We start from the raw sequence: 16,574 nt of genomic DNA, 5'->3' as shown, positions 1-16,574 counted from the left end.
AGTGACAAATCCCAAGTCCAAGGAAGTTGGGAACCAGCTAAGCTGTTCACACTGGGGGAAGAGAGAAATAGGCTCTATCCTGTTCTAAAGTCTATCTAAGCCACAGCTAGTGGAGTGGGAGCGTGCAGTCGTGTGCTGAGCCACGTGTAGCCAACTGGCCTGACGTACCGGCTGGCATCTGTATTAATTAGTCAGTCTCTGTGCTAATGTAGTTTTTATACATTGTGACTATCTGCCTTGTTTGTGGGCATGGAGATACTCAAATCCACAGATGCACAGAAACACGAGCACATGTGTATACAGAGTTACATCTTTACTCAAAGGTACACACGCAGTTACTTTCCTTGTGTTTATTTTTAAAAATATTTTATTTATTTATTTGATAGTGAGAGAGAGAGCATGAGCTGAGGGAGGAGGAGGGGCAGAGGGAGAGGGAGAGCAGACTCCCCACTGAGCAGGGAGTTTGATGACACCAGGCCCCATCCCAGGACCCTGGGATCATGACCTGAGCCAAAGGCAGATGCTTAACCAACTGAGCCACCCAGGCATCCCACTTTCCTGGTGCTTAAAAGTAGGAGTTCCATGAACTTAGAAAATATGAACTGAGCTAATCTGGGGTGTGAGAACATATTAAGCATTCTTCTTCTTCAAGTCTTTTTCTTGGCCTCTTAGTCTTTATGTCTTCATCTCCTTGGTGGTTAGGTCTCACCAGTGGCACTGGAAAGGATTAAAGGGGACACAGGCACAGCCTCCAAGAAATCCCAAACCTAGAAATACAGCATAGAGTTATCATTTTCCAAACACTAGGTCTGCTGGTAAATGTTTTAGGCCTTGTGGGCTATATGGTCTCTTTGCAATGACTCAGCTGTTGTCTCAGCAGGGAAGTAGCATAGATAATAACAAATGAGTACAGTTACGTTCCAATAAAACTTTATTTGCAAAAACAGTCAGTGGGCCAGATTCAGCCCCTGGGCCTTTTTGCAGACCCTCACGCTAGAATCTAAAGAAGCCAGAAGCCATCAAAACTGGCTTCACAGGTCTTCCAAATGTCGATGGGGGGCTACATTCAATCTCCTCCACAAAGGACAAAAATATCAACTGTTTTGGGTGTGGCATCCAATTTCTTCTAATTATTTTGTGCTATGCTTTGATATTTTGATGTTCTTCTGAATGAGTTTTCTCAATCCCTCCTTTTCATCTTTACTTCTCTCCTTCCCAAACCCCGACGCCCTACCTCCAGCCCCTAGTCAAGACTGTCCAGAGGGTGTGCCCACAGAGCTCACGGATGTCACCCTGGGACACGGGTCTCCTGGGCCCTCCGGGTTCCACCCCACGTGAAGGGGGAAGAGTGGGGCGGGAGGAGGTGGTCATTGCTGAATACCTTGGTGGTTTTTACTCTGTGTCCACTGCTGCAGCTCCATCCTGACAGATCTGGGAGCATCTTACAGTCTTCCCCTGGCAGGCAGGGCTCCATGTGACACCACCACTTCTGCAGGATGATAAGACTGTGGGAGCAGCAGGTGGTGAGGGCAGCATGCGGCCAAGGGTGGCAAGTCCGTGCAGAAGGAAGTGCACGCTTGCACATCGCTGGCTCTGAGCCCTGCGTGTCCCTGTTTTCCCGCATTTGGGGCTGCCCGGGAAGGCAGTCCTCGGCTGATGTGGGGGCACACACCATACCAGGATCAATCCCACTGACCCATACATGTCACCAAAGACAGCACAGGATGAAGGCAGGGGAAGGCCTCCAAGGAACCCTGGGGCTGAGCCGCCACACACTAGCAGAGAGGCACAGCCTTCACCATACCCACTCGGTGTAGGAGAGCGAGCGCACAGGGGTCCACACAGGAGTGTGAAGCAGGCACACGTGTGAGCACAAGTGATAGCCCTGCCATGTGAGTTCAAGCTTGGGAGCATGGGCGGGATCTGGGGCGGGGGTGGGGTGTGTGTGAGTGACAGTGTGTGTCTCTGTCAAGGCCCTAGGAGAAGGAGAGGAAGGTGTGTGTGAGAGGCCTGGGGAGACAGGTGAAGAGGTCACATCTGATGGCGAGTCTGGGAGGGTGGGTGTGAGTGATGGGGTGCATCTGTGGAGCGCTGGGCATGGAATGCCGACAAGGGGGAGGGCAGGCGTGGAACAGGGCCTCTCCTTCTCCGTGAAGTGGGGATGCCCCCATCCACTGTCCTCCCCGAAGAGCTCACCCAGCATGAGACTGACCACGAAAGCCCTGGGATGGTAGGAGATCACATCCGGAGCAGATAGTGCGGTGTTAGATAGGCCTTAGCCCTGTGACAGGGCCTTCCCCACTGGGTCCCCGACTCTCACTCACGCTCACCATCCACGCAGGACGGCTTTGCCCGCGTGGTGCCAGCCACCTGGCCAGAAAAGCAGGGGCATCTGACAGTCTGGGAGTGCTCCTCAACCTGGTTCTGGTTGCAGCAGCGATGAGTGGTGATCACCTCACAGGTGTCCTGCTTCACAAGGACTGAGGAGGCCGGACAAGATCAGAGGCCCGGCCCAGGACCGCAACCCTGCTCCCTCCTACCTGCCCTGCTTATTGGCAGGACCTCTCCCAGCCAAGGGCAAGGGTGTTTCAGAGAGTTGCAGCTGCAGGGGAGGAGGAAACACACGTGAAACCGTCCTGCTCCTTCCACATCCCTGTCTGTCCTCTCTCCCAGTGAGGCCATGGTCATCCGTCTTTGGCAGAGCCTGGCCTTTGGGCAGAAGAAAGGTAGGGTTCTCCACCAGCCCTCACTTCCTCTGGCTTCCTCGGGGTCAGGGTAAGGGCCCTGGGCACTTACATGGATTATCTGCTTACACAAGCTTTAGCCATCCCAGGAGGAAAATCACAGCAGATTTTCCTGGATGAAAAACAGAGCAGGTGGGGATGCCTGGGTGGTTCAGCGGGTTAAGCCGCTGCTGCCTGCGGTTCAGGTCGTGATCTCCATGTCCTGGGATTGAGCCCAGCATCATCATCAGGCTCCCCACTCAGCGGGGGATCCGCCTCTCCCTTGCCCTCTGTCCCTCTCCCCTGCTTGTGCTTTCTCTTACACTCTATCTCAAATAAATAAATAAAATCTTTAAAAGAAAAAAGAAAAAGAGGAGGCAGGCACCCTAGAATCTGCATTTACTCTGCCTTGAAGATCTGCCCGCTATGGAATGAATAGGGTGCAGTGGTGCCCATGTCTTGGGGATCCCGAGAAACCCTGCCACACACTCTGCCACCCCCCAGACCTGTGGGAGTTGGCGGCTGCAAGGAAGCTGAGGCGAGGAGGGTCCACAGCCAGGCCAAGTAAAGCACCTGTTCTGAGAGGTCCTCTCATGCATCCTGTGGACAGAAGCACACAGCCTGGTCACCTCTGAGCAGGAGCTTCTCAGCTCCTGCAGGATGCACACCTCACCCCTAGGCCGCTCTTAGCCTGGCACACACTCCGTATACAATTGCTGTCGTAGGAAAGGGTGCAGGGAGAGTGTCCAGCTGGGAAAAGTATGGACAGCTTTGTGGGGACAGGTCTTGACAGATGGACCAGACATGGTCCCTGGGAGGGCTGTGCCACAGGAGGAACAGTACGGCTTGACTCCCATTTTTTTTCAGCATTTGACCCCAGGTACTTCATGTATATGCTCTTGCAGCCTTCACAACTGTCCTACAAAGTAGGATTACTTGTACCTCTTTGACAGATGAGCAAACTGATACTCTAAAAGCCTGGACACAACCTAAACAAGCATCAGTACAGGTCTGGCTAAATACATTTGTGGAGCATCTGTACGAATGCAGCTACATCCAGGCAGCTGTAAAACAGAATGAGGAAACACTTTATGTACTGAGGCATACAGTGATCTCAACGATAATTCACCGTGGGGTGAGGGGAACCAAAGTGCAGGATGATGCCTATAAAATGCATAAAAGGGAGGGATTATATATGTTGCTTAAATATGCATAAGCTAGCTCTGGAAAATGTACCAAAGAAACCTAGTAATGCTGATTGCCACTAAGGAGAACTGGTTGGCTGAGAGATGGAGGTAGAAGGAAGACTTATCTTTCTCCCTATTGCTTTTTTATGGGGGCGGGGGGGGGGGGGGAGAGTGCGGGAATTCAACAAATTTAAATTTAAAAAAGAAGAAATGACACCAGGGCTAATAGAAGTCAGATGACTGCACCAGGCCAGGCAGCACGTGGGTGGCCGAGCCTAGAGCCCAGAAGCCTGTCCTATTCCTGCTGCACCACTTTGGCTTCTCCTCTTTTCTCTTCCCCTATCCTTGATGGGCCGGGCTTCCCATTTATCTCCAGAGCTAGAGCCAGAAATGGAGGGGATCCCCGGGAAGCAGAGGCATAGAGCAGCAGGGGGCTGCCGGGGCAGAGAAGTCTGGACCACCCCTCTGCTGCACTGCTGGCCCCCTGGGACATCGCTGGAGCCTCACAGGTGTCAGAACAGTCCTGGGGACTCCAAAGGCCAAACCAAATGCCGGGACCTAGGATAGAGTGCTTGATCTCTGTCACCACCATCACCCTTCCACCATCCCCCACTTCAACTGTCTCCTGGCTCACCTTTTTGGGGATCTTTCAGCTCCTGATCCATTCATCCACAGGCCTCAGACTCACTCCACCTAAACAAGTAGGAAAGATTTTTGGGGGCTTTGCAAGGGACAGAGGGAGCCCATAGCTGTGCAGGAGGTGAGGACGAGCAGTGGCACTGAAGTAGAGCCCAATTCTAAAGCTACTCCTCAAGATTCAGGGCCCCAGGGCAATGTCTCTCCTCTGCCTTGGGAATTCGCAGGGATCCTCAGACTCCAGGACCGCTCGGGGCAGCTAGTCTGAGAAGAGGAGCCTGGGGGTTCACCTGTCCCCATGGTAGGGAGGTGTCTAGGATCAACTGCTGTCATTTCTCTGGCCTTGGGAGGGAGCCGAAGGCCTGGGAAGGCTCCTGAGCAGGATCTGACACACTACTGCTCCAAGAAGCCCCTGGAAAATACCTGGAGGTCTTGAATTCTTTTGCCTCCACCTCCTCTCCCCACTGCACCTGCATCCTGGACTCGAGGGCAGCTCTGGGTTAACTCGACCGCCCTCACCTCCATTTCCAATCCAGAGGGTTAGAATGGGGTGCCTCCCAGGCTCTAGCCCCAGGAGCCCCAGCCCACAAGCCTCTCCATTTCTCTCTACAACCTCCCCTCCCTCGGCCTCCACGGGGAGGCGGAGATGACTAGGTAGGAAGGACGATGGGGCCCTGAGGGACCTATGGAGGAAGTGGTGCCAATACCCTAGAGACAGATGTGTTTCAGCAGCAGGACCTTCCAGGCCTTCTGAATGGGTCTCTTTTCCAAGTACGCATCTCGGAGGAGAGCCCTGTCTCCTTCAGGAACCTTCATTCTGATCATGTCACATACAGCTTTGTCTTCTCCCAGGCAATCCGCATCGCTTTCCTGAGTTGCCGCATCCTCCAACCCAACTCTCCCAGGAACCCCGAGGAGACCCAAAAGACGGGGGATGTGCTTTTGGGCTGAGTTCTCTGGAATGCTATTCCCTCCCTCAGGGATAAGGGGGAGACGGAAGCTTCTGAGGCTTGTTCTGGGTTTCCACACTCCTGCCTCAGTTTCCCAGCCTGTTTTCCCCGACCCCAGATGCAAGGAACGGGGAGGCCGGGTCGCAGCCAGCGCGCGGCGTGGAGCTGAGGACGCGCACCGCTAGGACTTGACGTCCGCCGGCCTCCGCTCGGCCCCCCGCGGCCCGCTCCGCTCCCAGCCAGAGCCCGGAGCCCCGGGCTCCATCCCGCCCGGCGGTGCCCACGGGCCTGAGTCCGGCGCAGAGACTCCGACGGGCGGGCCTCAGGCGGGAGCGGCGGGCTCGGGTGCTGTCGCGCCAGGAGCCCCGGGGCCCTCGCCGAGGTGCGGCGTCCCTGAGCCCCGGGCCTTGGCCAAACCCGCATCACGGTCCCTTCCGGGCCCGCCCCGCCAGCTCCGCAAGGCTCAGCGGGGTCCCCCCGAGGCTCCCGCCCGCAGCCCAGAGCGCGCAGCCGCCGCCGCCTCCGGGCCGCCCGCGCCCCCGCTCCCCGCTCCCCGCGCCCCCGCTCCCCGCGCTCCCCCGTCCGCCGGCCCCGCGCGGCCGCCCCCTCCCGGACCGCTCCCGGCTCCGCGCCCAGCGCTCTGCAGGGCGGGCGGGCACAGACCCGCGCAGCGGCCCCTGGCGGCCGAGGCAAGAAGAGCGCGGGGACCCGCCCCTCCGCGCCCCCACGGTCCCCCCGCCGCGCCTCCCCGCCTCGCCCCTCCCGCGTCCCCCCCTGTCCCGCCGCGCTGTCCGCGGTCCCGTCCGGGTGAACCTCTCCCTGGTGCGGGCCGGGGTAACCCAAAGACATCCCTCTCAAAACTCCCCGTCTCGGGGATCCCTGGTGGCTCAGCGGTTTAGCGCCTGCCTTTGGCCCAGGGCACGATCCTGGAGTCCCGGAATCGACAGGCTCCTGGCTTGGAGCCTGCATCCCCCTCCTCCTCTGTCTCTGCCTCTCTCTCTCTCTCTCTCATAAATAAATAAATAAATAAATAAATAAATAAATAAATAAATAATAAATCTTAAACAACAACAACAAAACTCCCCGTCTCGTGGCTTCCAGGGTGGGAGCGGGCTTGTGTGTGAGGGGGAATGACCAAGACCCCAAGGGGTTTTGAGTCTTGAAGATTCTAGAATTGCACTATCCAGTAGGATAGCCACTAATCGTATGTGGTTATTTAAACATAAATTAAATAAAATCTGGAAAAAATAAATAAATAAATAAATAAATAAATAAATAAATAAATAAATAAATAAATAAAATCTGGGGTGGCTCATGTCATGATCCCAGGGTCCTGGGAGTCCTGGGATGGAGCCTGGCGTCAGGTTGCCTCTCTGTAAAGGGGGTCTGCTACTCTCTCTCCCTCTGCTCCTGTGCTCTCTCAAATAAATAAATACAATCTTTCAAAAAAATTAATCAATTAAATTAAAATCTAAAGGTTGTTTCGTATTTGCACTTGCCACATTTCTAATGCTCCTCAATAGTCACACGGAGCTAGGGACTACTGTATTGAAAAGACATAGAACATTCCCATCATCATACAAAATTATATCAGACAATGCACTTCTAGATTCACTTCTAGATGTGAAAATGTTAAAATCCAGGAGGAAAGAGCAAAGAATCTCTGCCCTAGGAGTAGTGTCACCAGGGGCAGGAAGGACTAGAGGAAGTATGAGGGTAAAGGCCAAAGCAGGCAGGAGGACCCCCGATAGGCTGATGACTGGTCCCTGTGGATGATGGCTATGAACCCACCCAACCTGAGAACCAAACTTGAGACCCAGTATCTTCATTATATGAGTTGCAATATAATTGCAATTTTATAATTTTTACAGGGTAAGATTTTGGAAGTGGAAGCATTAGAAAAATGGGAGAGAGAGATGGCCTGTGAATTTGTCTCTCAGGAGGAAGGACATTCCTCTTAGTTAAGAGGGCTTTGGGATTGGAGAAGTGGGGTGGGTAGAGGTAAGGGTGAAAAGCCTGCTTCTGAACTCTGAGCCACTGAATGTGGCCTAGGTTAAAGGGGTCTGTTCTGACCCCTCCCTGGCTAAGGCCACACACACCCCTGTCAGGGTCAGGCACAGAGCAGTCTCAGTTCTCAGCAGAGAAGACTATCTCCCAAGTCTGACTTCCTACCACACCCCCTTTTCCTTCCCACTTTCTGCTACCTCAGGGATAAGTAAAGTGATGATTTTCTTACCAGATTCTGGAGCAGTCAGGGGATGGAGGAGGTGTGATGATGCCAGGAATCAGAGGTATGATGTTCAGAGACAGGAGAGCCTTAGGATTTAGGTAGGGGGGCAATGTTCCGGAGCTCAAGGGCACCAATGACATTCCCCCTGGCCACCTGGTGCTGGATCTAGGGTTCTCTATGTCCTGGTTCTGTGGCTTATTTGCAGCCACACCATGGTGGGTGCTGTGAAGAGCAAGTATTAAGGAGCAAGGTGACACAGAGAAGTGGCAAGCCAACTGCCCCAGAAACACTGAATAATAATAGCCAGGATGTTATATTTTTTCATCAGTCTTTGCTTGCTGCTGTTGTTTATGCCATTTATCTGAAAGCTGATTCCAGTTTTTCACAAATAAGAAAGAAATACCCATAGCAGCAGCATGTTCTTTACTTCCATTTGCCTTTGCCACTCTACATGATTTGCGTCTGATTTTACTTTTCTTGTTACTTCTATTTTTCTGGCTGTCTCTGCCGAGAGTGTAGGTATAATTACAGCAAATTTAAAGACCCGAATGACCATTATGAGATTTTTTTTTAAAGATTTTATTTGTTTATTCATGAGAGACACAGAGAAAGAGGCAGAGACACAGGCAGAGGGAGAAGCAGACTTCCCGCAGGGAGCCCCATGCAGGACCCCGCATCACATCCTGAGCCAAAGGCAGACACTGAACTGCTGAGCCGCCCAGGTGTCCCACCATTATGAGATTTTTATTTGGAAACTGCTAGGAAAGCTACCCCTTCTGTGGGCATACTTTAGCTCAGGAACAAAAGGGTTATGTTCAGGAAGCATTCTGCCCACAGAGCCCAGAGACAGAGTCCCGACCATGGACTCCATGCCAGTGATTCTTGAGGGCTACCCCGACTTGCTTTAAGGCCACAGGGCCTTGTCTGTATTTGGACAGTGCATGGGGTAGGAGATGTCTCTGGAGATCTACTGATCAATTCTCTCATCAGGGCTCTTGGGCATTCAGTAAGGACCACGTTTCCCTTACACGCAGGCGCTTAGTCTGGTCTCTGCCTCCCCCTGGCGGTGCCCTACAGGTCTTTGTTCAGCCTCTGCCTGAAGAGGAGGAGGAGAAAGGTGGAAGAAGTAGAACCCCACCCCCACCCCCACCCCCAGGCCTCTCTCTGCCATTCACCTCCCCTTTTTTTTTTTTAAGATTTTACTTATTTATTTATGAGAGACACAGAATGAGAGAGAGAGAAGCAGAGACACAGGCAGAGGGAGAAGCAGGCTCCATGCAGGGAGCCTGATGTGGGACTCGATCCCGGATCTCCAGGATCAGGCCCTGGGCTGAAGGCGGTGCTAAACCGCTGAGCCACCCGGGCTGCCCCATTCACCTCCCTTTAACCCTTTCTCCACGATCCCGACAAATCAGCTTTGTTCATCACAACCGAGTTCGGGCGTCCGGGGACTGGCACAGATGTGAGTCTCTCATCGACTGTGCGACCTCTTGAGGCAAGTCCTGTAAAATGACAGACGCGTGATGGGTGAAAAGAACCTAATAAAACCCAGCTTGAAGGGCTGCTGTTTGATATAAAATGGTCCACTATATGGCAAGTGCTTTGTAGCGGCCCCACTATCCGGTAAGTCGTTGCTGTGGTCAGAGGAGGTCTAAAGGTGGGGGGCACTTGGGTGCTGAGAAGGAAGGTGGAGTCGGCGGCAACCGCCCTCGCAGGCCTGGAGGTGGCCGTCAGGGGCCCAGCGCCGTCGGGAGCCCGGGGAACCCCCCAGCTCTGATTGCGGACGGTCGGCTCCAGCCCGCGGGGTCAGCGGCCGCGCGACACACCCAGCGCCTGCCCGCTCGCCTTCACGCTCACCCTCACTGCAGCAGCCCCAGCCAGAGGTGGGGTCACACCGGGGGCTTCACACCCAGCGGTCGCGGAAGCCACTGCTTTCGCTTTGAGGTCAACAGCTCCATCACCCTCCGGGCAGGCCGCCGCTACAAGCATCTGCCCCGTCACAAAGGGGAAGTTCCAGCTGATGTGTCGTCTCCTCCGCGGCCGAAATAGGAGTCCTGGCCTCCATCCCCTTCCCGCCACAGCGGACCCCACTTCCCCAAAGAGGCTAAGGCGGAGCCGAGTGGGAGCCGGGACGCCGCCGGCGGGGAGCCCGAGGGGCGGGGCCGGGGGCGGCCCCGAGCGGGAGGAAGTTTCGCCGGGCCCCGCCCTGCCTTCCCGGAGCCAATGGCCGGGGGGAGCCCGCGGCAGCGAGCGCCGCCCACCGCGCTCCCCAGGGGGCGGGGCCGTCCTCGGGGCGGGGCCACGGCCGAGGGCGGGGCGGGGCGGCAGCATGCTCCAGCGGGTGCGCTCGGCCGTGGCGCACCTGGTGAGCTCCGGGGGCGCCCCGCCTCCGCGCCCCAAGTCCCCAGACCTGCCCAGCGCGCGCTCCGCGCCGTCCGCCGCGCCTCCAGAAGCGCCCAGGAGCCCTCCGGCGAGGGCGGGGAGCGGGAGCGGGAGCGGGAGCGCGGCGCCGGCGAAGACAGCAGAGGCTCGAGCGAGCTTCTCCCGACCGACCTTTCTGCAGCTGAGCCCAGGGGGGCTGCGACGCGCCGACGACCACGCTGGCCGGGCTGTGCAAAGCCCCCCGGACACCGGCCGTCGCCTGCCCTGGAGCACGGGCTACGCCGAGTGAGCGCCCCCGGGAACACCGTAGGCAGGATGGGACCCCCAGCCCCCAGCCTCTTCCCCGGCTGGGCATCCCCGGCGCCGGGACGCGTGCCCCTGGCGGCGCGCGGCGCGGGGAGCTCCCTTCTCCCGGGACCTCCGCTATCCTCCGGGCTTCGGGCCGCACCCCCTCCCAGCCCCTTCTCGCTCGGCGCGGTTTTCCTGAGGACCTTCCAGCTCCTTGACCCTCCCCAGCGCCGCCCCCGGACCCAGTTCCCTTCCAGAGACCGGAGGGCGGAGGGCCCCGTGGAGGGGGGTGCGCTTCTAATAGAGGAGGTGGAGGCTGCAAAGACTCGCTCCTGGGCTTCCCGACCCTAGCGCCCCAGTTTCTGTCCCTCGTACCGTTCCCCTCCCCCTCCACACCCAGAAATAGCCCGCGACACCAGGCGGCCTCCGGCTTCCCCGGGGGCGGGGGAGGGGGCCGCCCGGGGAAGCAGACGGGTCCCCTTTTGAATGTCCCTCGGCGGGCGGGCCTTGCCCTGGCCGGGCCACGGCGCGGACCCCCGGCCGCAGCGGCGGGAGCAGCCGGCTGGCTCCCAGCCTGGCCACGGGGTTAATGTCTCTACTGGGAGAGCAGAGCACTGAGGGAGTCGGGGGCGCTGAGGTCGCTGAGTGGCGGCCAGTAGACCCGAGGCCCCACCACCAGCTCCTTGAGCTATTCGGGGAGAGTTGGTGGTTATGCGGCTCCTGCGCAGTCCGGGTGGGCTTCCACCCCTACCCTATTTCAATTCCTGTTTCCCTATATGGGCTGGAGCACTTCCTCACTGCCAAAGCAGCAGAAACTTTCACTGGATGATTTTAAGATAAAGGTGGGTGTGTGTGCCCATGAGGGTGGGGCGCCATGACCAGGCACTAGAAAAGTTGATTAGCAGGCTTCAGGGTGGGATGTGGGATCTTGGCAAGCAGGGCAGGGAGACCTTCCAAGGTCCCTGTCCAGCCAGCTCCTTCCCCAGCAGCCCGGGGGAGCACCCTTTGCCAGGGATGGGGGAGTGGAGGCAGGCACCTGCCACCGTGGGCCTTCCTGTGAGGTGGTGGGGCCGGACACCCAGACGTTACTCCTTGTGCCTTGGACTGCCTCCCTTCTCCACCTCTTCCTGGCCTGGATCCCAGGTGGCTGTGACCTTTCTCAGTTTGGCTGGCGGGCTAGAGAGGGTGTGTGTGTCTAAGGTGAGGGTTATTCCAGGACCTGGTCTGGTGTCCAACCTGATGTGGTCACTCTGGCCTGGCAGGGTCATCAACGCTGGCAAAAGCCGGCACAATGAGGACCAGGCCTGTTGTGAAGTGGTGTATGTGGAAGGTCGGAGGAGTGTTTCAGGGGCACCTAGGGAGCCAAGCCGAGGTCAGGTAAGCCCCTACCCCTTCCCCTAGCCTCCGGAGACTGGGGACACCGATTCCCCCTATTGTAGGCATTCAGTTTGAAAACGAAGACAGCCAACCTAACTCCTAACTCGCTGGCTTTCTACTTCTGGCATGGAAATGGCATTGACCACTTAGACTGTCAGTATAAAATTTGTTCAGTTTGCCACTTAGAACTTAGGTAGTCCCGTATTTATGGATGACTTAATTAACTGCCAATGTTGATTTTTGTATCTTTTATCCTTGGAGCTTGGCGTTTTTGATGCTTTACTTTCTGACTCATAATAGGCCCTTGATAAATGAGTGAATAAATCTGATTCACCTTTCATATCAAACTCTGACCTCCTCTCTGATGTTTATATGGTTGCCCAGTCTTGCTTTTCTCCTTACATAAAACACACACTCGCATACATACACACATACTCCCTCATTCATCTCCCACTTTTCCTCCACCAGGGACTCTGCTTCTACTACTGGGGCCTGTTTGATGGGCATGCAGGGGGCGGAGCTGCTGAAATGGCCTCCAAGCTCCTGCATCGCCACATCCAGGAGCAGCTAAAGGACCTGGTAGAGATACTCCAGGACCCCTCGCCACCTCCCCTCTGCCTCCCATCTACCCCAGGAGCCCCAGGTTCCTCTGATTCTTCTCACTTGGTTGGTCCCCAGTCCTGCTGGTCTTCACAGAAGGAAGTGACCCATGAGAGTCTGGTAGTGGGGGCCATTGAGAATGCCTTCCAGTTCATGGTGAGTGAGAGTGGGTGACTCTCCGGAGCAAGGGCCTCCTAGGCAGATACTCTGGTCAACTCTGTATGGGAATCAAGTGGCCTAAGGGGCCCTGAGAACCCACATCTTTGAGGGCCTGAGCAGAGATTGGTTCCCAGGGGAAGGAAGGGGGAGTCAGATTCATGTCTTCCTTCCTCTCCTCCAGTGTGGCTTGGCTGGGCAAGTTTACTTCTGCAGATGGGGGTGGAGGTTGTGTGCCTAAAACCTCTTCCCCACTCCCCCCCCCCCTTTGACCCTTCCTCACATGCAGGATGAGCAGATGGCCAAGGAGCGGCGTGGCCACCAAGCAGAGGGGGGCTGCTGTGCACTGGTAGTGGTCTACTTGCTAGGCAAGGTGTATGTGGCCAATGCAGGTGACAGCAGGTATGGGGAGGAGGTGTATGAGAATGCCTACAGGGGGTTACACTCTCTGAGATGGGGGAGGAGAAGAGAATGAGGTGGTGGGTGTCAAAAAATAAAAAACTGGGGATCCCTGGGTGGCGCAGCGGTTTGGCGCCTGCCTTTGGCCCGGGGTGCGATCCTGGAGACCCGGGATCGAATCCCACGTCGGGCTCCCGGTGCATGGAGCCTGCTTCTCCCTCTGCCTGTGTCTCTGCCTCTCTCTCTCTGTGTGACTATCATTGTACATTGAATAAATAAATAAAATCTAAAAAAAAAAAATAAAAAAAAATAAAAAATAAAAATAAAAAAAATAAAAAAATAAAAAACTGGACAGAGGGAGGGTGTCAGGAGGGGTCACAGACACAAGGAAGGGCCTGAAATAGCCACGGCAGAGAGGCAAGATGAGGGTTTGAATGAGAAAGCCCAAGGTCTGAGTGAGGACCCCCAAGATAGAGTCTTAATGGGGAAGGCCTGGTCTTTCTGGAATTCTCCACAAGGAGTCTGAGGAGAGCCCAGCCCAAACGTTTTCTTCCTCTGGGCAGAGCCATCATTGTCCGGAATGGTGAAATCATTCCAATGTCCCAGGAGTTCACCCCGGAGACTGAGCGCCAGCGCCTTCAGCTGCTTGTAAGTAGGCACTACCCCCCCCAAGGCCCATTCTTCATCGACTCTTGGTGGTTCCCTTTAGCCTATGTCCCCACCTCCACACACACAGCTCCTTACTGGCCGCTCACTGGAAAGGCTGCTCTGCTCTCCACATGATGGCCCAGCCAGGCCAGTGGACTGCAGAGCAAGAAGGAGTGTGCGCCCCTCTCCGGTGCTCCCACCATGGCCCCAGCTAAGGAAGGAAGTGGAGTTAGAGGTGGAGAAGGGAAGTAGCAAAGGCCTCTGAGGGGTAGCGTGGTTCAGTGCCGTGCAGGGCTGACTCCCGAGCTGCGCTGTCTGGGGTTGAATCCTGGTCCGAGTCCTTTGCTGATTGTCTGGCCTTCAGATGTTTTGCTAATTCACATCCACAGCCCCTTCCCTAAGGGCGGCCATGAGGTTGGATGAGTTCCGGTACCTTATTAGCATGAGAACAGTGCAGGGCACTGCCCCTCATTTGCGGTCCTGCTGCAGTTCATGCGGTCTCTAGGCCAGGCCATGCCAGGAGCCTGATGCCCGCGGCCCTCTGCTCTGTCTGGCCACCCCCAACCCCAGGGCTTCCTGAAACCGGAGCTGCTAGGCGGTGAGTTCACCCACCTGGAGTTTCCCCGGAGAATTCAGCCCAAGGAGCTGGGGCAGAGGATGCTGTACAGGGACCAGAACATGACTGGCTGGTAACACTTCCCTCTGAGCTGGGGCCCGTTCCCATGGCAACACAGCCAGGCCCTTACCAGCCACAGGAAGCTGGAGACTGGGCCAGACTGGGGGTTGGGGGGATGTGTTCCTCTTTAGGGGCATGTGTGAGGAGCATAGGTCCTCAGGGAGAGGGCCTTTGGATGCCTGGGTGATTCCTCCTCTACTCCCCCCTTCCCCCAGGGCCTACAAAAAGATCGAGCTGGAAGATCTCAGGTTTCCTCTGGTCTGTGGGGAGGGCAAAAAGGTAAACTCCATGGTAGAGGAGGGAGAGGGCAGGAGGACCCACCACAACTTGTCTAGGGAGGTGGATGTTCTATCCGAGGGTTGGGGTGGGAGGGTCCACAGCTTCAGAGCCTGGGAGAGGGCCGGGGCAGCACCCACACTCCTTCCCTTCAGGCTCGAGTGATGGCCACCATTGGGGTGACCCGGGGCTTGGGAGACCACAACCTCAAAGTCTGCAGCTCCACTCTACCCATCAAGCCCTTCCTCTCCTGCTTCCCTGAGGTGAGCCGTAGGGGGGCTTCCTCAACCATCCCTTCCCTCCTCTGGTGGCCCCAGGCTGGCTTTCTCCCAGGGTCCCTTTGTCCCCAGGCTCCTTCTCCACTCTCTGCTCCCCACCAGGTGCGAGTGTATGACCTGACACAGTACGAGCACTGCCCAGATGATGTGCTAGTCCTGGGCACCGATGGGCTGTGGGATGTCACCAGTGACTGTGAGGTAGCTGCCACTGTGGACAGGGTGCTGTCGGCCTATGAGCCCAATGACCCCAGCAGGTAAGGGTTGCATGGCCATGGGGGGATGACAGTGGGGAAGGTAGGGGCAAAGGGAAGCAATGTTTGGGGGCCCACATGAGGGCCTGTGTATTGATCTTCCCATATACATGTTGGTACATGAACGTGCATGTGTGCTCCTGGCAGGTACACAGCTCTGGCCCAAGCTCTGGTTCTGGGGGCCCGGGGCACCCCCCGGGACCGTGGCTGGCGTCTTCCCAACAACAAGCTGGGTTCCGGGGATGACATCTCGGTCTTCGTCATCCCCCTGGGAGGGCCAGGCAGTTACTCCTGAGGCGCTCAGCCCCGACCCTCCCACCACCATCCTAGCCTCTCCATGCCTACTGTCTGCCAACCCAAACTCTGCAGTTGTCCCCCTGACCTTTAGTGGCAACTTAACTGAAGAAGGGATATCAGTTAGATCCAAAATTATAGCTAGTGGCAAATAAACCGGATGAATAAAAATGTGTGTCTTGATTTACTCTGATTAGAAACCAAAAGGCTCTTTCAGAGGGTGGAAGGCATACCAGAGCAGCCCTAAAAATGTAGTGCTCCCAGGTTCCTTCCTTCTCTCCACCCTCGTCCCACTCAGTGCACTCTCAACCGCTTCTGTGGCTTCATACACCTGCTGGCGTTCTCCAAGTTGGTATTTCCAGCCCAGATCCTGAGCTTTTGGCCCACAGGTCCTAGTTGTCTCCTGAACATCTCCTAGACATCCCATGGACACTTCAACTCAACATACTTCGGAGTCCATCACTTCCCTACAAACCTGAGCCTCCTGGTTCACCACATCAGTGGGCCCCAGCTTGTCAGCCCAAGGTAGAAAGCTTGCAGTTGCTCACCTTTGACTTCTGCCTCTTACTCAGCAAGTGAATCAGTCCCTATGTGCTGTTGACTCTATATTACAAAATATATTTGATACTTGTCCACCTGTCCCCACCCCTACTATTACTACGACATTAGTCTCCGAACTCTTGTCTCCAGGTCACAACCCCGTATCCCCGAATATGACCTTTTTTACAGTGTGGATCTGAGTTGGTTATTCCCTTGAGAGAACATTTCAGTGGCTCCCTACTGCACCTTGACCAAAATCAACACTCAACTCTTGAGTGTGGCATACAAGGATATTCATGATTGGGCCACTGCGTCCTCTTCCAGCCCCATCTTTCAGCCCCAACCCCACCCTCCCAGGGGTTCCATAACTCTTTGGGCCTATTGTGCCTCCAACCCATTTAACATCTACACATCACCTTATCTGGAAAACTTCACTTGTCCTTCGGGCCTGGGTATCCCACAGCCCACGCATGCCCCCTGTATAGCCACCGCCTCCTGTAACGTAACTGTCTACATCAGGAATGGGTATGGTAGAGCCCTGCTGTCCAGGTCCACTAGCTCTGCAACCCCTCCAAGCCTCAATTTGCTTCTCAGCAGAATGGAGGTAACAGTGCTACGTCATACAGTTGTTTTAAGGACTAAAGTAGCTTATGCATGCATGTAGAGTCAGTTGCATGTAATGA

General features: G+C 55.9%; 1 protein-coding gene and 1 long non-coding RNA gene across 3 annotated transcripts; one reads left to right on the top strand and one right to left on the bottom strand.

The window, feature by feature from the left end:
- Positions 1–390: 390 nt before the first annotated feature.
- Positions 391–9,924, bottom strand: LOC144324786 (uncharacterized). Of its 2 annotated transcripts, none has more exons than XR_013390208.1 (5): positions 9,584–9,924; positions 9,104–9,228; positions 7,733–8,822; positions 4,545–4,603; positions 391–767 (listed from the first exon to the last, which is right to left on the bottom strand). It is a non-coding gene; the product is annotated as an uncharacterized LOC144324786 (long non-coding RNA). The 2 variants fall into 2 exon arrangements; XR_013390207.1 differs by having other exon boundaries at positions 7,733–8,818; positions 9,584–9,923.
- Positions 9,925–10,019: 95 nt separating this feature from the next.
- On the top strand, positions 10,020–15,522 carry PPM1J (protein phosphatase, Mg2+/Mn2+ dependent 1J). Its single transcript, XM_077916125.1, has 10 exons — positions 10,020–10,393; positions 11,659–11,773; positions 12,242–12,529; positions 12,819–12,931; positions 13,492–13,576; positions 14,147–14,265; positions 14,468–14,531; positions 14,684–14,791; positions 14,909–15,060; positions 15,205–15,522. The coding sequence occupies exons 1-10, from the start codon at positions 10,056–10,058 to the stop codon at positions 15,350–15,352; spliced, it is 1,530 nt and encodes a 509-aa protein (XP_077772251.1). The 5' UTR covers positions 10,020–10,055; the 3' UTR covers positions 15,353–15,522.
- The last annotated feature ends 1,052 nt before the right edge of the window (positions 15,523–16,574 follow it).

Source organism: Canis aureus, chromosome 12 (assembly GCF_053574225.1).
Source record: "Canis aureus isolate CA01 chromosome 12, VMU_Caureus_v.1.0, whole genome shotgun sequence".
In the NCBI taxonomy this organism is placed as follows: Eukaryota; Metazoa; Chordata; class Mammalia; order Carnivora; family Canidae; genus Canis; species Canis aureus.
Note: the sequence above shows the minus strand (reverse complement) of the source record. Positions and strands in the feature narration are given on the sequence as shown.

Excerpts from the sequence above, each read along its gene's own strand:
- PPM1J (XM_077916125.1), top strand. The coding sequence starts at position 10,056 with ATGCTCCAGCGGGTGCGCTCGGCCGTGGCGCACCTGGTGAGCTCCGGG. Across the intron at positions 12,530-12,818 it reads AGAATGCCTTCCAGTTCATG|GATGAGCAGATGGCCAAGGA; the intron begins GTGAGTGAGAGT and ends CCTCACATGCAG. Across the intron at positions 14,532-14,683 it reads TCTGTGGGGAGGGCAAAAAG|GCTCGAGTGATGGCCACCAT; the intron begins GTAAACTCCATG and ends CCTTCCCTTCAG.